The following is a 26,238-nucleotide window of genomic DNA, read 5'->3' on the forward strand; positions in this document are numbered from 1 at the left end:
ACAGAGTTTCTCCATGTTGGTCAGACTGGTCTTGAACTCCCGACCTCAGGTGATCCACCCACCTCAGACTCCCAAAGTGCTGGGATTATAGGTGTGAGCCACTGTGCCTGGCCCAGCAATTTCTTTTAAAGGGGAAATCAGATGTCACCTCCCTGACCTAAAATTCTCCAATGACTTCCCATTGCACTTAAGTAAAATCTAAACAAGGTCAGGTGTGGTGGCTCATGTCTGTAATCCCAGCACTTTGGGAGGCTAAGGTGGGTGGATCACTTGAGGTCAGGAGTTTGAGACCAGCCTGGCCAAAGTGGCGAAACTCCATCTCTATTAAAAATACAAAAATTAGCCGGGCGAGCTAGCACACGCCTGTAATCACAGCAACTTGGGAGACTGAGGCACGAGAATTGCTTGAAGCTGGGAGGCAGAGGGTGCAGTGAGCCAAGATTGCACCATTGCACTCCAGCCTGGGTGACAGAGCGAGACTCTGTCTAAGAAAAAAAAAAAATCTAAATGAATTCCAAACTTCTTAACTTGGCCTACAGAGCCCTATAGGACTCTTGTGGCCTCTCCAACCTCATCTTGTACCAAATTCTTTCTTGTTCAGTGGAATACTCTTCTGCTGGAGACTGGCCCCACTTGTCATTCAGGTCTCAGCACACTGTCATTTCCTCAGAGAATTTCCCTGACCATCCAATCTCAGGTGTTTCTCCTCCAATTATATTAACACTATTTCATTCCTTTTATATAATTTGGCACCCGCAGGTATCATCTTATTTATGCTTCTCTTGTCCGACCAAAATGCAAGCTATACAATCAGCCAGTGCCTACCACAGTGCCTGATATATAGAAAAATGCTCAATATTTATTTAGTGAATAAATAAATAGCTATAGAAGATGAATGTGGAAGCCACACTTGGGATTTCTACAGTCCTGGGGGGAAAGAAGATAGAAGGAACAGCTCACAGGATGGCAAAGGGATTTGGAAACCTTAAGAAAAAAAATTGAAGGCACTGAGACTTCCCCTGGGGAAGAGAAGACTCAAGGGGAATGGCATAAATGACTTTGAATATCTGAAGAGGTAGCACACAGAGAGGAACTGTATTTGTTCTTTTGCTCTAGAGGAGAAAAGCAGGGTAGATGACTCTAAAGGAGGCTGGGCGTGGTGGCTCACGCCTGTAATCCAAACACTTTGGAGGCCAAGGCGGGCAGATCGCCTGAGGTCGGGAGTTCAAGACCAGCCTGACCAACATGGTGAAACTCCATTAAAAAAAAAAAAAAAAAAAAAAGATGACACTAAGGGAGTCACAACATGGGATATGGGAAATGCTGAAAGTCAAGAAAATTCAGTTCTAGTCCTGCCCCAAGTCATGGATTCACTTTGATCTTGGGGCTAGTCTGTTCTCTTCTCTAGAATGTGGGATAAAGAGCTGGACTGGGTGTGACATGACTAATAGGTTTTACCTTACAGGCTAACTCCAACTGATTGGCAGTGGCTGCCTGGTGCACTGTGATGAGAAGAATCCTGAAGAAATTAATGGGAATATCCATCAATGGGGAACGATTAATAAACTGGGGTAGATCCCACAGTGTATGATATAACATATATATTAAAAACACAAGGTGGCTCACTCCTGTAATCCTAGCACTTTGGGAGGCTGAGGCAGGTGGATCACTTGAGGTCAGTTCAAGACCCACCTGGCCAACATGGTGAAACTCCATCTCTACTAAAAATACAAAAATTGTAGTTCCAGCTACTTGGGAAGCTGAGGCAGGAGAATCGCTTGAACCCAGAAGGTGGAGGTTGCAGTGAGCTGTGATTATACCACTGTACTCTAGCCTGGGTGACAGAGTGAGACTCCATCTCAAAAAAAGAAAAAGAAAAAACCAACAACAAAACAAAGCTATATACAATGTTTCATCTGTAACTATTTAGAGGGATGTCCATAAGCTACATAGTAACATGTACAATATGACGCCTTTTTTTTTTTTGAGATGGAGTTTCGCTCCTGTTGCCCAGGCTGGAGCACAATGGTGTGATGCTGGCTCACCGCAACCTCAGCCTCCCAGGTTCAAGTGATTCTCCTGCCTCAGCCTCCTGGGTAGCTGGGATTACAGGCATGCGCCACCCTGCCCGGTTAATTTTATATTTTTAGTAGAGATGGGGTTTCTCCATGTTGGTCAGACTGGTCTTGAACTCCTGACCTTAGGTGATCCACCCGCCTCAGCCTCCCAAAGTACTGGGATTACAGGAGTGAGCCACCGCACCTGGCCAATATAATGCCATTTTCGTGATTTCAAAAAGCCACATACAAAACCCCTTACCTATTTTATATATGAATATCTATGCTTGTATGTGTATAAATGTATAGAAGAATACACCCCAGGCTGCTAACACTATCTTGGAGAAACCGGGGAATTATTAACACTATCTTTATGTAACTTTGTACTATTTCACTAGGTGCAAATGAATACATATTACTTTTGTAATTTTTGAGAATGAATTTAATTAAAAACAATTTTAAGGCAGCATACTTCCTGACTCAGTGAGAAACAGTGCTGTGATTAACTATCAGTGTTTGCCCTGGATGCAGGGTGGATGAGTGGTAGCTCACGCGCCTAAAAAAAATCAGTTTTCCTTCCCAGCTCCAGCATTTTGTGGCTTTCAGTCCCAATGAGGCAGCAGCTGCCTCAACATAAGGAAGAATTTTAAAATAACGCATCTGTCCAAGAATGGAACTGGCTGCCATGTGGGGAGGTAATGAGCTCCCTGGCTGCTGGAAGTGGTCAAGCGGAGGCTGGATGAACATCCCTTGGGAGTGGGAGGGATTCCTTCACTGGGTGGCAACTCATAAGATAGAAGGACATGTTACTATTTCAGAGGGAACATTTGTGACGGAAGGTTTGATATGCCAACAGCATTTACAGCAAAAAAACGACCAAATCCACAAACAGACCAAAGTTGTGCACACTCTTTCCCATAAATTCTTTAACTGGGTTGTTACTTTTCCTAAGCAACAGCACTGTACCCCCCGCACCCTACCCAAATGAGCTGCTGACTAAACATTAATCCAGCTTTCCCCCACAGGCCAGATGCAAGAAGCAAAGCTTTAGAACGTCTCAAACATGATGCTTACAAGGCCAGGCTTTGAACAAAGCAGGCCAACAGGGACTATGGTGAGTTGGAAACTCCACACCCGGTCTAAAGGGAGAAGTCACTATCTAGCTGTCATCAGCTTACTATGAAGGAATGTGGGTCTAGTATTGTTAGGTCTTAGTATTTTCTTTTTCCCTAAGAGGAACTAGATATTTGGATTTTAAAGTAAATTCCCCTTTTTTTTAAATATGGGAAATGAATCACATTAAAACAACAGTGAACTACTACACAGAACAACACACACCTGTGGTCCTTGCAACAGCTAAGCACAAGCTAGAAAAAGACCAGAAGTCTGCTAACTATTCCTCTCTTGGGCTTGTTTTTTTTTTTTCCTTTGAGACAAAGTTTCACTCTTGTTGCCCAGGCTGGAGTGCAATGGTGCAATCTCGGCTCATCGCAACCACTGCCTCCCAGGTTCAACTGATTCTCCTGCCTCACCTCCCAAGTAGCTGGGCTTACAGGCATGTGCCACCACACCCGGCTAATAGTTCCATTCTTGGAGTAGAGATGGGGGTTTCTCTATGTTGGTCAGGCTGGTCTTGAACTCCTGACCTCAGGTGATCTGCCCGCCGTGGCCTCCCAAAGTGCAGGGATTACAGGTGTGAGCCACAGCACCCGGCCTAGGGCCTTTCTGGTTTATACCTTCAAGCCACCCCAATGCTCAGGGAACATGACCTGTGGAGAGGATCTAGTGATGGAGGATGATTATGACAGTCTTCAGTAAACACTGGAGGCCTTAGTGAAAGTTACTTTGAAGATTTCATTGTTAAAAAAAAAAGTCATCCCTGAAGGAAGGGTTCCTATGTCCTCTGGATGAGAAAAGGATGCTTTGTGTTTGGTCTGGATGTTAACTGGAGAGGACTGGATGGCCTTCTTCCATTAAAGGGCCAGAGGCCCCCTGCTACCGTCTATTCCATTTGCTTGGCTGCAGTGAGAGAGGGAGACCTGGGCGAGGCATCTCACTATGGCAGCATCTAACTGTAATGAATTCTGGTAGATTTGCCTGCCAAATATCCATTTCTATCTTCTAGTATCAACATCCTGGGTTCCCCTTGGAGAAGGAACTGTCTTTCTTGGCTCCAGAAGTGGACACAGGGTTAACCCTAGCCAAGGATAGTCCCCTCTGGATTTTTGCTGGAATTACTAAGGAAAAAAAGTTCTTGGTTAGGGTTGCTCAGATCATACATCATTTCGTGATGTTACTGGTTGCCACCTTTTCTATTTTATGGTGGAAGCCTGCATCAGAATGAAACTAACACAGATGACAGCAGAGTCAAGAGATCGGGAAGAAGGAAGGGGAGATCTGTTCACTTGATTTGAAACCTAGATCCAGCTAGCCTGAAGCCTCCCCTTGTGGCCCACTCTTTTCAGTTACATAGACGAATAAATTCCTTTTTGGCTTAGGCCGGTTTGAGTTGAGTTTCAGTTAAGACTGAAAGAGACTTGACAATTCCCATGCAAGAGAGAATTCACCAATGGTTTGGTCTCTGCCCTCATATGACCAAAAATTACTCCCTAGCTTTGAGGAAAGACACAAGAGGGGAACCTCTATAACAAAAGTCTCTCTGAAAGCCCAGCAATATTGCTGCCATACTTGAAGAAGCAGCCCCTACCAACTCCAGAGGTGGGAAACGAAGCTACCAAAATAGCTAAGGGGGCTGGGCGCAATGGCTCACACCTGTAATCCCAGAACTTTGGGAGGCCTGGGCGGGTGGATCGCTTGAGCTCAGGAGTTCGAGACCAGCCTGGGCAAGATAGTGAAACCCTGTCTCTAAAAAAATACAAAAAAGTTAGCCGGATGTGGTGGTATGCACCTGTAATCCCACCTACTTGGGAAGCTGAGGCAGGAGAATCGCTTGAGCCTGGGAGGCAGAGGTTGCAGTCAGCCAAGATCGTGCCACTGCACTCCAGCCTGGGAAACAGAGTAAAACCCTATCTCAATTAAAAAAACAAAACAAAACAAAACAAAAAAACTAAAGTTTCTAAACCAGCTTGGGCAACATGGCAAAATCCCATCTCTACAAAAAATAAAATCCAAAAACTAGCTGGGCATGGTGGTGTGCACCTGTAGTCCCAGCTACTCAGGAGGCTGAGGTGGGAGGATCACTTGTTTGGAGGTCAAGGCTGCAGTGAGCTGAGATCCCTACACTCCCACCTGGGTGACGGACAGACCCTCTCAAAATAGAAAAAAGAAAGAAAGGGGGAAAAAAAAAGGGCTAAAATGCTCCAGGTCAAACTACCCTCTGGGCTTCTTCCCTGGCCCCAGTGAGAAAAGGCCCATTTACTCATAAACAGCACCTCTGGAGGTCAGCTCTCTTCATCCAGAAGCAGCATAGTGGAGTCAGTCGGACCTGGCTTAAATCCTGGCTCTCCTGCTATACTTAACTTGCTATATTGACTTTTGGCAAGTAACTCTGTTTCTTCCTCAATGAAGCTTGCTACAAGAATTAAATGAAACAATGTATTTAAAAATACCTAGCATGAGGCTCAATCCCCAAACTTCATTACAATAGCAAGCATGATGCTTAGCATGTCTTCATACATCATAAATTGTCAGGCCCTTTGCTAACAGTTTTCCATGGATAAGCACATTTGATCCCAAAAACTCTATTTGAAAAATATATCACACACACATGATATGTGATTATCCTCATTTTACAGATGGAGAAACTGAAGTACAGAGAACGTAAGTCACTTTGCCCAAGACTGCACACTAAGCTGAGATTTTCAAGGCCAGGCAGTCTGGCTTCAGAGCTCTTGTTTGCTCTTAATAATGCAACAAGGCTGGGCATGGTGGCTCACACCTATAATCCCAGCACTTTGGGAGGCTGAGGTGGGCAGATCACTTGAGCCCAGGAGTTTGAGACCAGCCTGGGCAACATGGTCAAAGTTGGGCCTAAGGTCCTTTAATATAATAAGGGCCCAACATCTCTGGCTAAATAAGGGGATCCTATCTGCCTTCTTACCCACTCCTAGTTCTTTTACAACATGACCTAGGCCTTTGAGGAACTCATACTTCACGAACAAGATAATAGGCTAGTTACCTAGGGTTAACTCACCATCCTAATCTAAGAAGAGACTGTCAGAAGCCAAGGGAGCCCAACTTCTCTTATAAGAACCGTTATTTCCAGAAACTCCTGAAATATGTACACAAAATATGTATACTACTGCATTAGCAAACAATGAGCTTTTTGTATGAATGGTCTGGGGAAGGGAGGGAGATGGGGGGAGAAGCCAGGCAGGGCCTCCTGGAAGATACACACAGTATGGAGAGCTCTGGGAAACTCTGGAATAGAGGGAAAGCTAGTGTTCTTCCTCCCACTCCTAGATGTGTTGACACCCCTTCCCCCTGAAAAGTTTATCCTCTGCTCCTTTTCCCTGCTTTACATTTGTTTTCTCTCACTTAGGAATGCAATCAACTCCTGTAGATTCAATTATCACCTCTCTGTGGACAACATTTTTTGAGTTATCTTTGATTTCTTCCATTTCCCAAAGACCCAGTCATCAGGTCTTGATATTTCTTTTTTTAAAAATGTTAGCTAAACATGCCTTCCTTACCTTTCCCCAAACCCAAGTGGCTCTAGAACCAGACTGCTGGGTTGGAAATATAGGCCTGCCACTTACTACCTGTGTAATTTTGGGCAAGTGATTTCACCTTGCTGTGCCTGTTTTGTCATCTGTAATGTGGATTTAATAACAGCACCTACTGGGGAGGAAGACAAAAAATAATAATAGTGCCTACTCTCATAGAGTTGTGAGGCATAAATCACTTGGCTATTATCATTATCCTAGATTTCTCTCTCTCTCTAATCCCACTATCAAGTTCTGTTTTCTCTATACCCAAAATAAACCTGCTTCTCTCCATCTTCACTACCACCACCCTCACATCCATGTTGCCATTTCTCATCTGGACAAATGGATTGCCTCCTAACTTGCCTCCCTGATACCTGTCCTGACCCTCTGTTTTCCTCCCAGAAACCAAAGTGAGCTTTCTAAAAAAATTAATCTGATCATGTCGCTGTCTTGCTTTTAAAAACTCCTTTCTAATGGTTTTCCAATATCCTTAAAAGAAAATGGAAACTCCGGCAGGGCGAGGTAGCTCATGCCTGTAATTCCAGCACTTTGGGAGGTCGAGGCTGGCGGATCACAAGGTCAGGAGTTCCAGACCAGCCTGACCAACATGGTGAAACCCCATCTTTACTAAAAATACAAAAATTAGCTGGGCATGGTGGCATGTGCCTGTAATCCCAGCTACTGAGGAGGCTGAGGCAGAAGAATCACTTGAACCTGGGAAGCAGAGGTTGTAGTAAGCCAAGATTGTGCCATTGCACTCCAGACTGGGTGACAGAGCAAGACTCTGTCTCAAACAAAACAAAACTAAACAACAAAAAAAATGGAAACTCCTTATTATGGTCCTTAGGCCCCAAGTGATGTGGCTTCTGTCAAGCTTTCCAACTCTTGCCTCTCTCCCTCTTTTAGGCTTTAGCCACACTGGTCCTTGCTATTCCCTGAACACATCTCAGGGCTTTTGCACCTGCTGACCTCCCTGCCTGAAATGCTCTTTCCCAGATCATCACAAGGTTGGTTCCTGCTCATCAAACAGATCTGTGCTCACCTGTGCCCCATTCTGCCTTATCTCCCCAGTAGGTAGGAGTCTGCGATATCATCATCAAGAGATGTTTCTTCAAAGGCTGCAGCTCTTCCAAAAACACCTAGACTGTAAGATCCACAAGAAGGGAAGACTGTAGCTATATTATGCTACATCTCCAGTTCCTAGCATATCACATGGTGCATAACAGGCCCTCAATAAATATCTGTGATAAATTTCTCCACCTTGCAAGCAGTCTTTTTTCTGCAAGTAACAATGCTTAGATTAGAATGTTCCACTCCCAGATGTTCCCACAACTGGTGCCCTCTCATCTTTCTGGTTATCAGGCTCAACTGTTACCTCCCAAAAGAGGCCTCTTCTGATCCCCGTGTCTACAGTGGCCACTCCCACCCTCTCTTTCACACTGTTTTATTTCCTTCATAGCATGAATCACAGTCTGATTTCTTTGTGTTTCCTCCCTCCATCAGAATATAAATTCCATGAATTTCAGGACCTTGACTGTTTTATTCACTGCTCTATCTCTAGCACCTAGAACAGTGCCTCCACACATTGTTTAATGAATGAGTGCAGGCTGGAGACATATGAGACCTGCATACTCCATATACACCGTGGTTCTGTAACTTGCCCTTAACCAGCTTCTATTCAACAAGTTTACACTAAAACAAAACAAAACTCCACTGACAGCAACCCTACTTAACTCTCTTCCAAAGTTCTGTGTCTTGGAAACCTAAAGCTGAGGTGAGGGTATTAGCCAGTACTCCTGGATTCTGCCACCCTGAGGCCACCACCAAGCCAGGCTGATCACCTATAACACCCGTGACATCCCAAAGTAAAGTGTAGTTGGGTCAGACCAGCCATAAACTCTCTCTAGACCCAAGAATCACGAGCAGAGGATGATTGGGGCTGGGGGACAGTGAGGAGGGAGACTGCCATCAATGCTCAGAAAGTTCATGGGATAGAATCACAGGCCTATTTGGCTCAGCAAGCCAGAGACTGAGTTGCAGGGTACAGAACCCAAAATATGTCTCTAAGGATCTTCTGGCATAATCTCACATCTATTCAGGGAATAAACTATTTTCAAACTGGGACTCTCAAGAAAGAGTTCTTTCCACTAAGGCTTTCCAAGGAGGTAGGGTTAAAACCTGGGACTGCTAAGGCCATCTTTGTCACCCAAAGCAGAAGCTTGTTGAAGAGAAAGCTAACTCAGTGGAGAAATGGGAGAAGATGACTTAAGAAAATTATTTGAACACATGGATGCAGCTAGGTCTGAAGCCAATGCAGCTCTGGACTTTTCAGCAGCAAGAGCCAATTGATTCCCTGCTTTTCTGATTAAACCACTTTGAGCTAAGGTTCTATCACTTTATGTTTTTAGAGTTCTGGCTGATACTTTTTTTTTTTTTTTTTTTTTGCTAACTGCACTTATGGGCAAGGCATTGTTCTAAGTACTTTACATGTATTAACTTATTTAATTCTCCTAACAATTTATGAATCTAAATAGAGTAACATTATTTCCTTCATTTTTTTAGCTGTGGAAACTAAAAGACCAAAGAGGTTAAGTCACTTGTCCTACAGCACAAAACTGGTGAGTGATAATGTGGGATGCAAATCCTGTTCAGAACCAGGGTCCGCATACCTAACTACTACTGCCCCATTGCAGCCAAACCTATCTTAACTAAAAATCCAACTTTTTGACCCAAGGCATTACCATCTTAGAATGGACAGTGCCCACAGACCTATTAGTTTTACCCATCCTTAATCTCATCATATGCAAAATAAGGATAATGGTAGTTTACCTACCTCATAGGGTTCCTATGAATACACATAAAGCACTTAAACAGTGCCTGGCAGTTAGAAAGAATTAAAAAACCAGTGGTCATTATTATTATTACTCTGCAGGCCACTAAAGCGCAGCTGGCAAATACAATGCAAATGGAGGAAATCTGTCTTCTTTCATCTCTATCTTTTGCGTGAAGAGAAGAGATACCATGGGTGACAGATGAGGAGGCTTTCTTGTCTTTGATCCATTGCTTAAGCCGTTTCCTCTGCCTGGGAGGCACCATCATTGTCCCAATGCCTGTGGAACACTACCCAGCCCAACTACCACCTTTTCTGTGAAGTCCTTCCAAATAAAAGGCTCCCTCTCACTGCTGAATTTCTATAGCATATAATTTGTACCTTGTTTTCTGCTCTGTACATGTCCAAGCCCCCTAACTGGTATTGTGAGCTCCCTGAAGGCAGGCCCTAGTGTTTACCCTGGGGTCTGTTTCCCCCTGTGGGCCCTAGACAGAAACAGAATCCCTTGAAAAAAGTTGAGAGCTCTGTGGAGGTCCCACACTTATCAGCTGAGAGGGGCTGCTAAGAGAAGCCAACAGGTGAGGCAGGTCACCAGGTAAAGGACTTGGGGTAGCTCAGAATCAGGAAACAGCACAAAGAAAAGTCCCAAAGACAGGAGCAGGTGGAGCAGGAGGAAAGGCAAAGGGTGCTGTGTGGAGAAAAGAAGGGAGGTGAGAGGAGAGGAGGGGCAGGGAAGGTGTGCTAAACCTGAATGGGGAGTGAGATCTGAGGAACTTGGAGATTTCTGGCCAAATGCAGAAGGCACAGCTGCTTATTCGCCAGTGATTTTCAATAACTTACAAAGGGTAGAGCCCACCTTGTGAGATTCAGAGAACAAGACACATCCCGTACTTTCAGAGTTCCCAGTCCAGTGAGGGTGAGTGGACAAGTACAGGAAAAACTACAAGGCTGAAGGTGAGTGGTGTTCTAAGAAGTACAACGCGGGTGGAGGGGTCTTGGCAGTAAGACACAGAATGAAAAGACCTCCTGAGGGTGCCTATGTGGAGACGGATGGACAAGAAGAGATGGATATGTGTGTTCAAAGAGGCAGCAATCTAAAGCAGAAGCACCAAAGGCTGGGGGGTGGGTTGGAGGGGTAGCCAGAAAGAGAAAGCACCGAGGAACATCTGAAAAGACACCATTCAAAGGTAGAATCTGAAATAACTGCTCAGAGGATGGAGTAACCTTGTGGAGAAGCCAAGACCCTTTCAAGGTAGGTAAGAAAGCTTTCTGGAGGAGGGGTACTTTGTAAAGGGGATTCCTAGGAAACAGGAAAATAGCAGTGGGCTGTAGGGCAGAGGCATACCCTGAGGCATCTTTCAGGGAGTTTTTTGTGGGAAAAAGAAAATCCTCCTAGAGGGCACAGGTTCTCAAACTTGCGTGTGCATCAGAATTACCTCAAAATTACCAGGAGGGTTTGTTAAAACTCAGATTGCTGGGCCCTGCTCCTAGGTTTTCTAATTCAGTAGATCTGAGTGGGACTCAAGAATGTGTATTTCTAACAAATGCTGCTGCTGCTGCTGGGCCAGGAACCACACTTTGAGAACCACAGCTACAGGGGAAGGGATTCTTTGGTGAGGAGGCCCTCAAAGGGGAAAAGGAAGAAGGTTTCTGAAAGGCAAACAGGGAGAATCTTGTCTCTAACGAGGGTGTTAAGGGTCTCCCGATCACTGAAGGGAAGAGGGGTCTATGAGGACGGGACCTAAGAAAAATGGTCTGAAGAAAAGATCTTGGAGCATTGAGATTTCAAGGGGGTGGGAAAGGTGTCTCTCAAGAATCTTTACAACGAGACATGGAGGTTCTGGGAGAACAAGTCTGGAGAATGTTGTGGGCCTCTGAAGGGATAATGGGGAAAGAGGGCCCTCTGAGAAAGGTCTCTGAGTTGATTTGAGGGGAAAGAGAATGGGGAAATGAGAGGGTGTAAATAGGAATTCTTAACATAGCGGGTAAATCTGATAGGGTCCTCAATGTTTCTTGGGGATGTCAGAAGTGGCATCTGAGGCAAAGTTCTGAGGAAGTCTCAGGAAGCGCTGGGAGTGGGTGGCTGATGGAGGGCAATTTTGGGGGAAAATTCTCTAAAGAGTGTGTGAAGAAGGTGTGGTCTTCTGAGACTGGTCCTGGGTGTCCTGGAGCGGGATGACAGAGGGATCTTTTTAGGAAAAACTCTTCAGAGATCTCAGGGAAGGAGAAACCCGAGTAAAGTCTCCAAAAGAGTATATTCTGAGAGAGTGTCAGAGGAGAGGGTTTTTCAGAAAGAATTCTAGGACTTGCTTTGAGAGTTATTTTGGGGGCAATTTAGGTGTGTGAGGGTCTTCTAAGGGGATTCTAGAGAATTTAGGGGACCTGTGTGGGCAAGTTCAGGGAGGGAAATCTCTATATTGATTCAAGAGTTTCGGGGTGTCAGGAAGGTCTCCAGGAGAGATTTCAAGAACATATGTCAGGAGGGCTCCAGGGGGTTGCTGGGGTCTGTAAGCTGTGTGTGCTGGGGGAGGGGGCAAGTCCTGAAAACCTACATCTCAGAGGGGTCACCAAGAGAATGTTAGCATCTTACAGGGGTTGTGGAGGACCTTTAGAAAATTCCTCTAAAACCGATCTGCAAGGGGGGATTCTGAGGTGTTAGCAAAGGGCAGTTTTAGGGGATCTGAAAAAGAAACCACGAGAAAACTTTTCAGCATCCTTAAACAATTTTTGGAGCGTGTGATGTGGAGGACTGGAAAAGATGTGGGGTATGTAAAAGGGGTTTTGGAAGAGCCTTTTGGAATGAGGTTGAGAGTCCTCTGGAGATTTCAGGCAATTGCTGAGAGTTTTAGAATGAGAGTGGGTGGGGAAGGGGCTTCTGGGGAAGATCGTTGGGCTAAATGAGAGTGATCTCTAGGGCATTTCAGGGTGCTGAAGCAGGGCGGGGGGGGGGGACAGAAGGCCTCTGTGGGAGACTTCTGGGATCTGTGGAAAGGTCTAGAAGAATATGTGAAGGGGGAGTGTGTACGAAAAATGGTTGAAATATGGTGGGGAGTGCAATGAGGTCTTCCAGGTAAGTTTTTGGGATTTGGGGGCATTTCAGAAAGTCTGTGAGGAAGATTTATTTTGAGGATATGGGAAGGAGATCTTCAGGGAAGACGATCGGGGGGCATTCTGAAGGATTTCTGGGAGGGGGACTCAGAAACGCAGGGGGTATGAGCGAAAAATCTCCAAGGAGGTTTCTGGAATGGGGTAAGCGGGAGAGAAAATTCTTAGGATCCGGGAGGGGGAATCGGGGTGAGCCTGCTGGGTTGTGAGAGGTAGGGCTCCGGGGGAGAGTTCTGGAATGGACGGGGGTCCGGAGGGGGCCTTGGGGGGGTGTGCAGGGCTCGTGAGGGAGGTTCCTGGAGCAGCTATGAGAGCCACGCTGTGGAATGGACGAGGAGTGGCCTCCGCAGACTATTTCTGGAGACAGGAGGAGGACGGGGGCTTCGGGACCAAAGGGCGGGGGTCTGCGAGGAAGGCTGCTGGGACCCACGAAGGGCTCGGGAAGGCGGCTCCATGAAAGGGGTGGGCTCTGCGGGGGCCATCTGGGGCGCACACGGGGGCTCGGCAGGGTTTCCGGGGTTCTCCGACGGGGATGTGCGGCGGGTCCTGAGGAGGGGCACCCGGCCCCTCGGTGATCCCGAGGGCGTGAGAAGGATTTCGGAGGGAAGCTTCTGCCGGGGCCCAGGAGGGAGACTGGGGACGGGCGCGGGGCTTCTCCCGTGGGCCCGGCCCCCTGAGGCCCGCGCTCCGCACCCGCCCGCCGCCGCCGCCCGCGGTTCGGGGTCCCTGAGGGGGCGGGGCCGCCCGCGCGGCCTGGGTCGCCCTGAGGGGAGCCCTGCGCACCCTGACCCGCCGCCGCCCCGCGCCGGCCCGGCTTGAGACTCACCGCCTCGGCCTTCGCCTCCGCCGCCGCCGCTCGGGCCTCCTCAGGCCACCGCCGCCGCCGTCGCCCCCTCTCCTGCCCGCGAGCTCCCTCCCTCCTCCCGCACCGACAGCCGCCGCCGCCGCCGCCGCCGCCGCCGCCGCCGCGCTGCGTCACCGCGCCGTGCGTCACCGCCCCTGGCCCCGCCCCGACGGGGGCCGCCGCGCTCCGGCATTAGCTCACGCCCGGGTGACGAACGGCGGGCCAGCCAACGGGCGGGGAGGGCAGCCCGAAGGGCGGGAGGTGTGCGCCGAGAAAGGCGGGGTCCCGGAGAGGAGGGGAGCGACGGGGGTGGAATGGGGCCCAAGAGGCCCGCCCCCTCCTCAGCGGGATTGGTCAGACTTAGGGGTGACGGGCAGTTCGCCAGGCCTGGGGTTCGGGGCTGGGGGGGCGGGGCAGGGGCGGGGCGCGCGTGGCGTTGCCCAGGGCAACGGGTCCGGTGGTGCCTGGGATTGGGCCTCCAGGCCCGCAGGGGGCAGGCTCGCGCGCGTCCACTCCAGCGTCCCAGAGCGAAGTCACAGTTCCTGATTCTGGCGTTCCAGGCTTCCTCTTCCCCGCCCCTCGGGTTGCCTTCCCCACCCAGAGCTGTCCCCGGTGGGCGTCTGCACTCGAGCTTCTGGGGATTCGGCTTTTTCATTGCGGTGTTCTGAGCCTGCCGCTTCCTCTCTCGGATGGGAATGGCGAGGCGAGATCTAGCCTTTAGGGTGGAAAGAGAATGCACCGAAAGCGCTCAGGATGAAGGAGGCCGTCAATAAACGGGAGTTGTTGCTATGACTTTAGTTGTGATCTGCGCGTTCCACAAACTGTCCTGGGTTCGGATGAACTAATTAGAGGGGCCTGCGTTCAGAAGGCTCTCGGTGACAGAGATCTGGCTTCTTACAGGCACTCAGAGAGGCAGTTGGGGTGGACGGTCGAGTTGAAGACGGGGAGGGGTGAGGAACGGGCAGAGGCCAGTTGTTTGGCCACTGGAGGGAGTTTGGACTTGTCCAGAGGGCACTAGGGAGCCGTGAAGGGCTTCAAGCCGGGGAGGATCATGGTGAGTCCGGGGTTTTGGAGAGATGTCTCTCTGGCTTATACATGGAGGGCGGATTGGAGGGAATGAAACTGGGGGGTAGGCAGCTGGGGGCGGGGGTGGGGACGAAAGAGGGGGCTTTGCACAAGGGAGGGAAGGAGGTGCAGGTAGGAGAGAGGCCCGGGAGGTAGAGTCAACGGGCCCTGAGACTGGCTGGCCATGGAGTGGAAGGGGGAGAAAAGTTCAGGACCAGGCCCTCTGGCTGGGAGATTGGGCCCCAAAGGAGAAAGAAGCAGGTTGGGAAGATGCTAAGCCCAGCGTGGATGCCCAGCAGCGAGGTCCAGGAGCTGCACAAACCCTGGTCTGGAGTTTAAGAGAGAAATTGAGGCTGGAGACCAAGATTTAAGGATAGTCAAAGATGGTCATTGAGGGTGTGGGAGTTGGGGGTCTAATCCAGGGAGGATATGAAGGATCACTGGAGACAGGGACTGAATAGAACCCTGAAATGGGAAGCCAGGATTTGAGCAAAGGAATTCACACTGTCCATGAATACTGAGAAGGGCAGCCAGAGAGAGGAAAACCAGGAGAGTGTGGCATTACAGGCGCTTTGAGGAAAGGCCATTTCACTATGGTGGGGCTATGTCACAAACCCCATCCACTACCTCCTGCATTTAAGCAACAGCTTTCACACTGTATAGAATCATAGATGCTAGTTCATCCATTCAATAATATTTCTTGAGTATCTAATATGTACCAGGCTCTGCTTAAGGTGCTAGAAATACAACAATAGGCTGAGGCGGTGGCTCATGCTTGTAATCCCAGCACTTTGGGAGGCTGAGGTGGATGGATCACTTGAGGTCAGGAGTTGGAGACCAGCCTGACCAACATGGTGAAACCCTGTTTCTGCTAAAAATACAAAATTAGTGGGGTGTGGTGTCGCATGCATGCCTGTAGTCCCAGCTACATGGGAAGCTGAGGGAAATCGCTTGAACCCTGGTGGTGAAGGTTGCAGTGAGCCACAATTGGGCCATTGCACTCCAGCCTGGGCAACAACAGCAAAATTCCATCTCAAAAAAAAAAAAAAAGAAAAGAAAAGAAATAAAACCATTAACAAGGCAGACAATCCCTACCTCCATGAAACTTACATTCTAGTTCGTGGGGACACAAACAATAAGGAAATACAGTGTAACTTGGTGATCAGTACTACGAAGGAAAAGAAAGCGGTGGCTGGGCATGGTGACTCACGCCTGTAATCCCAGCATTTTGGGAGGCTGAGGCCGGTGGATCACTTGAGGCCAGGAGTTTGAGACCAGCCTGGGCCACATAACGAGATCCTGTCTTTCTTTTTCTTTTCTTTTCTTTTTTTTTTTGAGATGGAGTCTTGCTCTGTCACCCAGACTCTGTGAAAATTCTCTTTTGTTTGCTTATATTTTCTCACTGAAATACATATGGTTTTTGTGTGAATTACTTTCCTTTTATTTCTTCTTTATATGACAGGACATCATATTGATTTTTTTTGAATTTATGTGTGTAAGTAGGTTATATTATCTAGGAATTTTATTTCGGGATGGGAAAAGGGGGCAGTGCAAAAACACTCAATAGAAAAGAATAGCCGGGCACGGTGGCTCACACCTGCAATCCCAGCATTTTGGGAGGCCGAGGCAGGTGGCTCATTTGAGGTCAGGAGTTCGAGACCAGCCTGGCCAACATGGTGAAACTGTCCCCCCAACCCGCCGCCTCTATTAAAAATACAAAAGTTAGCTGGGTGTAGTGGCACGCGCCTGTAGTCCCAGCTACTCTGGAGACTGAGGCCGGAGAATCCCTTGAACCTGGGAGGCGGAGGTTGCAGTCAACTGACATCACACCACTGCACTCCAGCCTGACGACAGAGTGAGATCCTGTCTCAAAAAAAAAAAAAAAAGTGAGTACTAGTCTGACAGGATTGAACTCCCTTGTTGCTCATTGTAGGGCCTCATAGGCCATTGCAAGGCTAGTGAGGTTGAAAAAAATGCAGAAAAAAACTCACCATTACCCAGGTAGTTTGGGGTTGCCCCTCTGGTCCCCATTTTGCCATTGGCATAATGGGCATCAGTCTGACCAGCAAAAGACTAAACTCCCGTTTCCAGCTCTGCAATTCAAATATCTCAGATGAGGGTAAATCCAGGAAGGCTGACTGGAGGAGGGGAGGAGCAAAAGAGTTCGTTTTTAGTATCTGTTGTGTCTGCCATGCTGGCAGCTATGTGAAGCTATTTATTTTTATTTACTTTTATTGAGACAGAGTCTCATTCTGCTGCCCAGGCTGTAGTGCAGTGGTGTGATCTCAGCTCACTGCAACCTCTGCTACTTGAATTCAAGCGATTCTCATGCCTCAGCCTCCCCAGTAGTGGGACTACAGGCTTGCACCACCATGCCTGGATAATATTTTGTATTTTTAGTAGAGACAGGGTTTAGCCATGTTGACCAGGCTGGTCTCCAACTCCTGACCTTAGGTGATCTACCCGCCTCGGCCTCCCTAAGTGCTGGCATTACAGGTGTGAGCCACTACGCCCAGCCGATGTGAAGCTATTTATATCCTCACCACAATCTCAAATCAGAGAGGTGAAGTTACTTAGCTAGGGTCACATAGCAAGGCAGCTTTTGAACCCCCGGTCTGAGCAATTTCCTGACAGGTCCTGGCAGATGAGAGGAAGGAAGGAGGGGGAGGAGCCCTCGGTGACACTTGTCCCAGCAAGGGCATAAACAGGATGTGGTGTTGGATGAAACCTTCCTCCTGCACAGCCCGCTCCCCACAGCCCCGGACCCCACCCCTACAAGACAGCGGAACTGAGAAAAGAAGAGGCCTGCGGACAGAAAAACCATGGTCAGGGGCTAGGGGTCCTGTGGGAAGAGCTGGGGCTGGGGTTGGGGTTGGGGCTTGGAGGACACCTGGGTGAAGTTCAGGCTACAGGATGCAGGTCACGGGCTGGTAAGGGGACCCAACTGTGGCGAACAGCCTGGCTGGGGGAAGAGAGAGACGGTGGCTTCGGGTTGAGGACCAGGAAGTGGCTCTCTTCGTTTCCTTGAGTGTCACCCAAGGGTCCCCATGGAGAGGGCGGGAACCCAGCCCCTGCTCTGCACCCCAAGCTGAGTGCCCTGGTGAGGGGTACCTACTCTGAAAGGGCACCTTTTCCCAATGTTCACAAACGCATCAGATGGGCTGGCGTGATGCTCCTTTTCTTTAGTGGATGGAGAAACTGAGGTTTGGGGAAGGGGTGTGGGCCAAGGCCAGGCCATTTCAGCTCTTCCTGGGTCCCTCTGGCAGTCTGACTCCCTGGTGGTGTGTGAGGTGGACCCAGAGCTAAGAGAAAAGCTGAGGAAATTCCGCTTCCGAAAAGAGACGGACAATGCAGCCATCATAAGTGAGTAGCATCTTCCCCTGCGGAAGGATGGGAGGGCGGTGGTGGGGGCAAGTTGGGAGGACTGGGCTCACGACCCCCATGGATCGGAGAGGGGCGTGTCTAACCCCTGTGTGCCACCCCTCCCCAGTGAAGGTGGACAAAGACCGGCAGATGGTGGTGCTGGAGGAAGAATTTCAGGTGAGGGGGGCGGTGGTTGGGACTGGGAGGTACACACTGGGACTGGGAGACCCAAGTGGTTGGAACTAATACTAAGAGCCTGGCATGGGGGTCAGAAAGACCTGGAGATCGGTGGGGTGCAGTGGCTCATGCCTGTAGTCGCAGCACTTTGGGAGGCTGAGGTGGGTGGATCACTTAAGGTCAGAAGTTCAAGACCAGCCTGGTTAACATGGTGAAACCAAGTCTCTACTAAAAATACAAAAAGTTAGCTGGGCGTGGTGGCATGTGCCTGTAATCCCAGCTACTTGGGAGGCCGAGGCAGGAGAATCGCTGGAACCTGGGAGGTGGAGGTTGTGGTGAGCGGTATCTTGCCACTGCACTCCAGCCTGGGCCATAGAGCGAGATTGTCTCAAAGAAAAAAGGAAAGAAAAAAGACCTGGAGGTTAAGTTCTAGCTCAGTTGTGACCCCCAGCAAGAGACTGCCTGTGTGTGTCTCTATTTCAGGTGAGGGGTGGGGGTGGAATGGGCAGAATAGTACTTACCTCCCCACCTGTGAAATGGGGAGAATAGTACTTACCTACCCATCTGTGAAATGGGGAGAATAGTACTTACCTCACAGGTTTGTTTTCACATCCAATAATTAATTCTTGTAATGGGTTTAGAACAAGTCCTGACACTTAGTAGATGCTCAATAAAGTGATGATGATGATGATCTTATTAATGATGATAATAATACTTTATTGGCATTTAAATGAAAGAATTTCCATATAAGTTAAAATGGTAGCCGGGCATGGTGGCTCACGTCTCTAATCCCAGCACTTTGGGAGGCTGAGGCAGGAGGATGCCTTGAGCTCAGGAGTTTGAGACCAGCCTGGGCAACATGGTAACACCCTGACTCTACTAAAAATACAAAAATTAGCCAAGCATGGTGGTGTACGCCTATGATCCCAGCTATTCAGAAGGCTGAGGTGGGAGGGTTGCTTGAGGCCAGGAGTTTGAGACCAACCTGGGCAACAAAGCAAGACCTCATTTCTACCAAAAAAAAACCAAAAACAAAAAACCAACCAACCAACCAACCAACCAACCAACAAAGCGTAGACCTCATTCTGGTGGCCTCACGTCTTTATCAGTGACAATGATAATAAGGCTTATTTCCCTAGTGTTGTGGTAAGGATTTCTCAGGGAATCCATGGAGACTGAGGACTGGGGCTCCCTCAGGCCCTCTGAAAGACAGTATAGTGAAGCAGTTAGCATTCGAACACAGATTCAAATCTCCACTTTGCTACTTTCCATCTGTGCTACTTTGGAAAGTGCCTTAGCACTTCCGGGCCTCAATTTTCTCAGCTGTCTAGTGGGCATAATGGTAGGACCTACTCCACAGGCTTATGGGATAGTTCCATGAATTAATCCATGTGTGTTTCATAGAACAGTGCCTTGGCACATGGTAAGTGCTCACCTAAAGGTGGTCATTCTTTCATTTTTTTTGAGATGGAGTCTCACTCTGTCACCCAGGCTGGCATGCAGTGGTGCAATCTTGGCTCACTGCAACCTCTGCCTCCTGGGTTAGAGTAATTCTTCTGTCTCAGCCTCCCAAATAGCTGGAATTACAGGCATGCACCACCATGCCCAGCTAATTTTTGTATTTTTAGTAGAGATGGGGTTTCGCCATGTTGGTCAGGTTGGTTTTGAATTCCTGACCTCAGATGATCTACCCACCTTGGTCTAGGAAGTCCTAGGGTGCTGGGATTACAAGCGTGAGCCACCGCACCTGGCAGAGCTTTGCTCTTTTTTGCCCAGGCTGGAGTGCTATGGTCCCATTTTGGCTCACTGCGACCTCCGCCTCCTGGGATTTCAAGCAATTCTCCTGTGTCAGCCTCCTGAGTAGCTGGGATTATAGGTGCATGCCACCACTTCCGGCTAATTTTGTATTTTTAGTAGAGACTGGGTTTCACTATGTTGGCCAGGCTGGTCTCTAACTCCTGACCTCAGGTGACCTGCCTGCCTCGGCCTCCCAAAGTGCTGGGATTACAGGTATGAGCCACCACACCCGGCCTCATTCTTTTTCTTTTCTCCTGTTTTCTTGCCTCAGAACATTTCCCCAGACGAGCTCAAGATGGAGTTGCCGGAGAGACAGCCCAGGTATCCTGGGGGAAGAAACGATTGGATCAGGCCACGAGGGGAGGGGTGATGTTGGAGGAGCAGGCTGAGGAACTGCTTGGATTCCAGCCCTATTCATGAACTTAGAATCTCTGTGTTTGGCCGGGTGAGGTGGCTCACGGCTGTAATCACAACACTTTGGGAGGCCAAGACGGGTGGATCACTTGGGGTCAAGAGTTCAAGACCAGCCTGATAATATGGTGAAACGACATCTCTACTAAAAATGCAAAAATTAGGCTGGCATGGTGGTGTGTGACTGTAATCCCAGCTACTTGGGAGGCTGAGGCAGGGGAATCGCTTGAACCCAGGAGGCGGAGGCTGCAGTGAGCTGAGATCGCGCCATTGCACTCTAGACTGGTGACACACCAAGACTCCATCTCAACAAAAAGAATCTCTGTGTTTGAGGACAAGAGTTCATACCCTAGAACTTTTTGTTTGTACAGCAATATTTTATTGCAGAATTTTACACTGATAATTTATATATGATATTGGTTTAGAGTCTGCCTTTTTTTCTTTTTGTAAAAATTTTGTGGGGTTTTTGTCTCAACATTACACTGGCTTCATTTTGTTTTTTGAGACAGAGTCTTGCTCTGTTGCCCAGGCTGGAGTGCAGTGGTCTGATCTTGGCTCACTGCAACCTCTGCCTCTTGGGTTCAAGTGATTCTCCTGCCTCAGCCTCCGCGCCACCACATCTGGCTGAGTTTTATATTTTTAGTAGAGAAAGGGTTTCACCATGTTAGCCAGGCTGGTCTCGAACTCCTGACCTCAAGTGATCTGCCTGCCTCGGCCTCCCAAAGTGCTGGGATTACAGGTGTGAACCACCATGCCTGGCCGAGGACCTTGTCTCTATTAAAAAGAAAAAAAATTAGCCGGGCATGATGGCATGTGCCTGTGGTTTCAACCACTTGGGAGGCTGATGTGGGAGGATCACTTGAGTTCAGGAAGTTGAGGCTGCAAGTGAGCCAAGATAGCAGTCCTGCACTCCAGCCTGGGTGACAGAGCAAGACCCCGTCTCAAAAAAGCTGAAAAATTTTCCTTCATTTTCAATGTTTGGGGAACACTTTAATTAGCAAATGAATTATTGTTATTATTATTATTGTTATTTTATTTAATAAAATTTTTAGAGGCAGGGTCTCGCTGTGTCACCCAGGCTATTGGGCAGTGCTATGATCCACGCTCACTGCAGCCTCCAACTCCTGGGCTCAAGCCATCCTCCTGCCTCAGCCTCCCAAGTTACTGGGACCAAGGCGGCGCCACCGCACCCTGCTAAAGGCATGACTTGACTTTTAATGATAGGTAGAATCCTGGGCGAAGTCACATGAGTCTGGTGCTTTTTTTTGGTGAAAGAGCTCTTTGACTATTTCTATGAAAACGGGTCTGTTAAGATTTTTCATCTTGACTGAATTCATTTTCGGTGTTTAGGATTTTGATCCTCAATCCCAGGCTGTAGGACTTGGCCAGGATCAGCTTCGTGGGCATGTGATAATTATGCAGGGCCCCAAACCCACAAGGGGGCCTCACACGTGGGGGTTAATGGTCACACTCTTTATAGTTTTATCTTTGAATTTCTGTTTTGTATGAAGTCAGATGGGACAATGGGCTTCACACAGATGTCCTGGGGTTTGGAGCTAGGTTCACAGGCAGTCCACCACCTGGCTGCCTCCCTGAACAGGTTCTCCGCCACCCACTCTCTGCACCCACCCACCCAGTGATTACTGCTGTCCTTCGGCTTCCTGCTGGTGTGGGGAGGGTCAGGGTCCAGTAGGCACCCCTTGCCTAACAAGTTACAGGGTGTTCCTGTGAGCGTCTGCTCTGTCTCCTCATGCCCAAGGGAGCACCACTTTAAATAGCAAGTTAAAAAGGACCGGCTGAGCGCAGTGGCTTGCACTTGTAATCTCAGCATTTTGGGAGGCCAAGGTGGGAGGTTTGCTTGAGGCCAGGAGTTCAAGACCAGCCTGGGCAACATAACAAGACCCCCCCCTCCCCATTTCAACTAAAATTTTTTTTTAGAAGGCCAGGTGCACAAGTGGCTCATACCTGTAATCCCAGCACTATGGGAGGCCAAGGGACAGATCACTTGAGCTTAGGAGTTCGAGGCCAGCCTGGCCAACGTGGTGAAACCCCATCTCTGCAAAAAATACAAAAAGCATTAGCTGGGTGTGGTGGCATGCGCCTATAGTCCCAGCTACTTGGGGGCTGAGGCAGGACGATCCCCTGAGCCTGGGGGAGTCGAGGCTGCAATGGCCTGAGACCACGTCACTGTATTCTAGCCTGGGTGACAAAGTGAGACCCTGTCTCAAAAAAAAAAAAAAATTAACTGGACATGGTGGTGTGCACCTATAGTCCCAGCTACTCTGCAGGCTGAGATAGGAGGATCGCTTGAGCCCAGGAGTTCAACACTGCAGTGAGCTGGGATCATACCACTGCACTCCAGCCTGGGCAACAGAGTGAGGCCCTGTCTCTAATAAACAACATCAAAAGACCGTGATCAGTCTAGAGAGAGACTACAAAAGAAAGGAAAACAATTTTCCTGCTTTTTGAACACGAAGCCCCACATTTTCATTCTGCAGCAGGCTTGGCAGATTATGTAGCCATCCCTGGTCACAGTGCACTGGGGTTCTAGTGCACTGGACGGTGTCGCATAGTGGGCGAGCACTAACACTCTGGCATTGACTTTCCCAGGTTCAAATCTCTCCCCTATCCATAGAACCTGGGGCAAGTGACTTTGGGCCTCAGTTTTCCCATCTGTACGATGGGGATATTAATAGCACCTATATTATAAAGTTAGTGTGAGTCAAATGAGCATGATTATTGTTCTTATTATTATTTGAGATGGAGTTTTGCTCTTGTTGCCTAGGCTGGAGTGCAATGGTGCGATCTCGGCTCACTGCAACATCCACCTCCCGATTTCAAGCAATTCTCCCGCCTCAACCTCCTGAGTAGCTGGGATTACAGGGGCCCACCATCACACTCAGCTAATTTTTGTATTTTTAGTAGAGAAGGGGTTTCACCATGTTGGCCAGGATGGTCTCAAACTCCTGACCTCAGGTGATCCACCCGCCTCAGCCTCCCGAAGTGCTGGGGTTACAGGCGTGAACCCCGTGCTTGGTCCTATCATTATTTTTAATCATTTGTTGTGTTTGAGGTCAGTACCCTGGCTCCCAGACATCAATCCTGGGTTCTTAGACTCAGCCAACATTTCAAGGCTGTGGACTCAGGTAATGGCTGTTGAGCCTGGGCTGCAGGCCAGAGTCCTGATTGTCAATTCCCTTTCATGGTAGGTTTGTGGTTTACAGCTACAAGTATGTGCACGCAGATGGCCGAGTGTCCTACCCTTTGTGTTTCATCTTCTCCAGCCCTGTGGGTGAGACACAGCTCTATTCTCCTCAGGAGAGGGTCTCTGATTCTCTGTGATGTGTGTGTGTGTGTGTGTGTGTGTGAGAGAGTGCAGGTCTGTGACTGTGCGAATGTGTGCAGGCACCTGTTTTAGAGTGTGAGGATGTGACAGCCTGTATGTGCCTGTGTGAGGGTGTGTGTGTGATGCATTTGTGATATGTGAGGGCACAGAAGTGGAGGTGGGGGCTCAGATTCACCAAGAGCCCACCCATCCTCAGTCCTGGGGCCTAAGCCAACCCACCTTTTCCTTTTACCTAGAAATCCCCATCTGGTCCCTAAACCATCTCCAGAGACCCTCAGAATAACTCGACACCCCCAAGCCAACCTAGAAACTGTGTACAGTGCAGGGACCTCCTTAGAAGAGCTCCTAGGACCCTTGGAAAACAGCAGGGCCTTCAGGACATTACTAGAGCTTTAGAGGACACGCCTGGGTCCCCACTCATTGCCCTTCTCCTCTCTTCCACGCAGGCTGCAAGCCGGAACAACAGATGATGTATGCAGGGAGTAAAAACAGGCTGGTGCAGACAGCAGAGCTCACGAAGGTTCAGCCTGCGGCGGGGCTCCACAGTGTTAGGGAGGGGTGGTCTGGAGTCCTGGGTCTGAGGGAGGAGGGGTCTGAGGGAGGACAGGCTACAGTCCTCACTGTCTCAGTATTTTTTTTTTTTTTTTTCGAGACAGAGTCTCGCTCTGTCACCCAGGCTGGAGTGCAGTGGTGTGATCTCGGCTCACTGCAACCTTCACCTCCTGGGTTCAAGTGATTCTTCTGCCTCAGCCTCCCAAGTAGCTGGGACTACAGGCCTGTGCCACCATGTTTGGCTAAATGTTGTATTTTTAGTAGAAATGGGGTTTCTCCATATTGCCTTGTTTATTTTTCTTTTTTCTTTCTTTTTTTTTTTTTTTAAAGAACTGGGTCGGCTGGGTGAGGTGGCTCAAGCCTGTAATCCCAGCACTTTGGGAGGCCAAGGTGGGCAGATCACGAGGTCAGGAGATTGAGACCATGTAGCTAACATGGTCAAACCCTGTCTCTATTTAAACAACAACAACAACAACAAAAATGCAAAAAATCAGCCAGGCATGGAGGCTCATGCCGGTAGTCCCACTACTTGGGAGGCTGAGGCAGGAGAATTGCTTGAACCCAGGAGGTGGAGGTTCCAGTGGGCCGAGATCATGCCACTGCACTCCAGCCTGGGTGACAGAGTGAGACTCCATTGCAAAAAAAAGAAGGAACTGGGTTTTGTATGGTTGCCCAGGCTGGAGTGCAGTGGCACAAACTCAGCTCACTGCAACATCCCTCCTGAGTTTAAGGGATTCTCCTGCCTCAGCCTCCTAAGTAGTGGGACTATAGGTGTCCATCACCACACTCGGCTAATTTTTGTATTTTTAGTAGGGTCAGGGTTTCAACATGTTGGCCAGGCTGGTTTCGAACTCCTGACCTCAAATGAACCACCTGCTTTGGCTTCCCAAAGTGCTAGGATTACAGGCGTGAGTCACCATGCCTGGCCACTGTTTCAGTTCTTGAGTGGATCATAATGTTGAGACCTCTTTCTGCCCAGGTGTTTGAAATCCGCACCACTGATGACCTCACAGAGGCCTGGCTCCAAGAAAAGTTGTCTTTCTTTCGTTGATGGGCTGAAACCTGAATTCCTGATGTCTGAGTCCTCAAGGTGATTGGGGACTTGGATTCCTAGGACCTGAACAAGCAAGACTTTAAATAAATTTAAAAATGCAAAAACTCAGAGATTCTCAGTTCGGACTCAGTTTCTGCCTCTCAACTGGGCTCTAGCCGACGGTTCCTGCAGTATCAGCCTTCGGCCAGCAGGGGGCGGGCTGACCTAGTGGAATGAGAGCTGGGTCCCGGGAGGGAAGGAGGATACCTGTTTCTTGGAAAGGGAAGGGCCTGTAGGATTTTCTTGGCGGGTGGAGGGATGGATGGGCGAGGCCTGCGTCTCCTGGAGGTATTGGGGGGAATATCTGGATCTACGGAGTGGTCGCTCCCAAGGGGAACAAGGACCCCTGAGAATAAAGGAGGCAAAGTGTCCCTTTTCTCTCTCCTCCCCACCTCTGGGGGGTAGCAGGCATCACCAAATGCGACTTTTCTCCACTGAGCCCCTAGGTAGGAAGAACTTAAATGCCAAAGAGGTTTGAACGTAAATGCTTCAAGATCTCAGGAGCTGCTGGGGGTGGATGGTTTGTATGGTTGGGTAGGCCTGAGGGGCCAGGGCTGGGGAAGGTGAAGTCCAACTTGGGCCCTCAGTGGACCCCTAGGGGTGTGAGATTGAGGAGACAGGGAAGGGACACCTGCCCCCATCTGAAGATTCTTCTTTTCTTTCTTCTGGCATCTCTGGACATCGAACTTTCTCAGGCTTTCTGTGTCTGTCTCTGAGGGACATTGATTAAGCACCCGCAGTGTACCAAGCTCTGAGAATTCTGAGATGGGCAGGTCTTCACACAGATGAATCACACCTTTTCTGTCTCTCTGCTTCTCTTCCATGTTTCTGATTGTTCCCCTCTCTGTCCCCGGTTTTAGGGACGTGGGAACTCCCTCCCCCCCCCACCCCTTTTCAGGTTCCCGGTAGAGAGGTGGCTGTTGCCATGGCA

At 48.9% G+C, this 26,238-nt stretch overlaps 2 protein-coding genes across 4 annotated transcripts in view; one reads left to right on the forward strand and one right to left on the reverse strand.

Moving 5' to 3' along the window:
- The window catches only part of SAMD4B (sterile alpha motif domain containing 4B), a 45,733-nt gene extending 32,087 nt beyond the window's left edge, over positions 1 to 13,646 (reverse strand). The window contains exons 1-2 of one of the 2 annotated variants that reach the window (XM_021676568.2): positions 13,486 to 13,531; positions 7,767 to 7,868 (exon numbers count right to left, since the gene is read on the reverse strand). The gene's annotated coding sequence lies outside the window, so the exon portion shown is untranslated. Of the gene's footprint in view, positions 1 to 7,766; positions 7,869 to 13,485 lie in introns of both variants that reach the window. The other variant, XM_021676567.2, reaches the window with a different exon arrangement.
- An 807-nt stretch (positions 13,647 to 14,453) lies between these two features.
- On the forward strand, positions 14,454 to 25,376 carry GMFG (glia maturation factor gamma). 2 transcript variants are annotated; one of them, XM_012435804.3, is made up of 7 exons: positions 14,454 to 14,557; positions 17,835 to 17,931; positions 18,059 to 18,108; positions 20,177 to 20,226; positions 23,526 to 23,608; positions 24,109 to 24,182; positions 25,194 to 25,376. In XM_012435804.3, exons 1-7 carry the CDS (start codon positions 14,555 to 14,557, stop codon positions 25,263 to 25,265), a joined length of 429 nt encoding a protein of 142 aa, XP_012291227.1. In that variant the 5' UTR covers positions 14,454 to 14,554; the 3' UTR covers positions 25,266 to 25,376. The 2 variants fall into 2 exon arrangements, with proteins under 2 accessions (XP_012291227.1, XP_012291214.1); XM_012435791.3 differs by lacking the exon at positions 14,454 to 14,557 and adding an exon at positions 17,270 to 17,393.
- Positions 25,377 to 26,238: the final 862 nt, after the last annotated feature.

The sequence above is a fragment of the Aotus nancymaae genome, unplaced genomic scaffold (genome assembly GCF_030222135.1).
Source record: "Aotus nancymaae isolate 86718 unplaced genomic scaffold, 86718_ANA_hifiasm-v0.15.2.pri h1tg000028l, whole genome shotgun sequence".
Classification (NCBI taxonomy): domain Eukaryota; kingdom Metazoa; phylum Chordata; class Mammalia; order Primates; family Aotidae; genus Aotus; species Aotus nancymaae.